Here is a 2,343-nt window from a genome sequence, read left to right on the forward strand (position 1 = left end):
ACTCAAGCGAGGGGTATATGAGTGTTGGATCTCAAGTGACATAGCTCATGGAGTAGCTAAGGACCGTTCATGGGATACTGAGTTTGAGTAACCACCTGTACAGACCATGTATCGCTTATGGGGCGGTAAGTCAAGTACTTAGTGGTGACTTGCTTGTCGCGTGGATTATGACATTGTAGTGCTAATGATGGAACTTGATGATGAGATAATTATTACATTGATCACCTAACTATGTTTCAATTGTTACTTGTTAATATAACTATACATGTTAAAGACTTGAAATTTGAATCATGAGCATAGCATCGTCTATGGAATGCCATGCATTTTATGCAAAGTTACAAATGCCTATTAATCCCTGCATCCACCAACTGTATATATGTTGGTATAAGCCCTGCGAGTACGCAATTGACTCATGGTGCTACCGATAAATTGTTTTGTATGTACTTCAGACTTGATGACCATTGAGCCATGCTCAATGAAGTCAAAGTGTAGCAGACTTCTGGATGGGCGTCCCCCAAATGAGCTGCAGCAACTCTGATGCTAGTATTTAGTGACTGAGAGTAAACTTAGTTAGAACGTGGGTTAATTAATGAACTATCTAGATATCATGATTAAGATTACATTTCACTTGTATCTTCTTTTATGGTCAATGATGTAAATTGTTAATTCTTTAATATACGATGATTGTGATATGAATTGTTTGATGAATGGTTCATGTGGTGTAACTCAACCATAAAAGATCCTCAAGAGGAGGTGCGGATGGCACTCTCCTGAGGATCCTTGGTGTCGGTTTAGACTAAAACTGGGTCGGTCAAGGGGATGACACCCGGTTTAGTTGGATTGACGTGTTGGACCCTCACAATAGACCTGACTGGGATGTTAAAGATTAGCCCATTCTCCCAAAAAAAAAGAGTACCAAGAGATGTGATGATTGACCATGAAGAACATTACATTCATTTTGTAAACAAGGGAAATATTCCTCAACACACAACTGATAAGCAAGGAAATGAACTTACAACAACTTAAGAATACATTACCAAAGGGGAAGTAGAGAAAAAAATTGAGTAAATAGAGGATAGAATCAAACATGAACCCGACCAGACAATAAATTAGAACTGAGCTTGAATCCAGTTAACCGTGTCTTGATTGACCTGAAAGGCCTTGGCAAGGATATCATCTGATATTGATGGATCGGATCCAAATACTGTGTTGGCAATAGTGATTACTCCAGGGTTTTGGCTGCTCAAGGCGGCAAGAGCTACAGCATTGTCCATGCCATAGTTATACTGAAAGTGGACAAGGCCCTTTGGGAACACAAAAATATCACCCTTGTTGAGAACCTTTGAGATGAGTGTGTTGTTTGGATTCGAGGTCACAAAGCCAACGAAGAGCGATCCCTCAAGCACAACTAGTATCTCGGTGGCGCGAGGGTGCGTGTGAGGCGGGTTTTGTCCTTTGGGAGCATAGTCAATACGGACCATGGAGATCCCCATCGTGTTCAACCCGGGGATCTGTGCAACATTGGCTGCTGTCACGGCGGACCCCTGTTTGTTGCTGGTGTTGCCTGCCATGTGAAGGCCGGAGAAGAAGAAGTGCTCGGCAACAACATCTTTTGCATCTTTGCAGGCAAATCCATTAACGTGAACTGCATGTTTACATCATGTAAGATAATCTCGATCATAATTATATATGGTACTGAGTGCTTAGTACAGTAATTTCTTCTGTGAAAACGGCAAACAAAACAACTTTAGTTGTACCTTGAGACGTCTTGTCTGCAACACAGAAGTCTTGGAGAAGGCTCGGATCTGAAGCGATGGCACAGCAGCATGCCATAGCCAACATAGAAATAAACAGGAAGACACAACGAATAGCCATCGCTAGTTCGTCCGTCTTAGTTTTCTAGCTCCCTGACTAGAATTCTACGTACTAAGCTTGAAGAGATGTTCTCTTTACGTACTGTTGTACTGATCGCTTTCTGTGTGGCTAAAACATGGAGGGAGTTGGTATTTATAGGAGAGCATTGTCGTTGTGGTTCAGGGCAGGGGGAATTAAGTGATTAATTATTGTGGTGTGATGATTCGGCAGTAGGAAGTAGGAACAAGTCTTCCAATTCCATGGCGTCATTGCGTGTGCTTGATTTAGATGCATTAGCCAGTCTGCTGCTTAATTGCAGATAAGGGACGGCAAGAACCAACCCACTATATGTCTTGTGCTTGAACTAGTCTCTTGTAGTATTTTAGCGACAAAAAGAAGATGCTGCGATCTCTCTCCAGATGGAAATCACTCAAATAAAGGTGTAAAAATAAACACACTATTAATTACATTACATGTATTAACAATAAT

At 41.4% G+C, this 2,343-nt stretch overlaps 1 protein-coding gene across 1 annotated transcript; it reads right to left on the reverse strand.

Annotated features, from left to right (window-relative positions):
• Positions 1–1,109: 1,109 nt before the first annotated feature.
• LOC136473598 (putative germin-like protein 2-2) lies at positions 1,110–1,948 on the reverse strand. Its single transcript, XM_066471254.1, has 2 exons — positions 1,758–1,948; positions 1,110–1,645 (listed from the first exon to the last, which is right to left on the reverse strand). Exons 1-2 carry the CDS (start codon positions 1,873–1,875, stop codon positions 1,110–1,112), a joined length of 654 nt encoding a protein of 217 aa, XP_066327351.1. The 5' UTR covers positions 1,876–1,948.
• Positions 1,949–2,343: the final 395 nt, after the last annotated feature.

This window comes from Miscanthus floridulus, chromosome 8, assembly GCF_019320115.1.
Source record: "Miscanthus floridulus cultivar M001 chromosome 8, ASM1932011v1, whole genome shotgun sequence".
Lineage (NCBI taxonomy): Eukaryota > Viridiplantae > Streptophyta > Magnoliopsida > Poales > Poaceae > Miscanthus > Miscanthus floridulus.

Bases quoted from the DNA above. Each gene is read 5' to 3' on its own strand.
- LOC136473598 (XM_066471254.1), bottom strand. From the start codon at position 1,875: ATGGCTATTCGTTGTGTCTTCCTGTTTATTTCTATGTTGGCTATGGCA. The intron at 1,646-1,757 runs GTACAACTAAAG...GTAAACATGCAG, and splicing joins TGCAGACAAGACGTCTCAAG to TTCACGTTAATGGATTTGCC.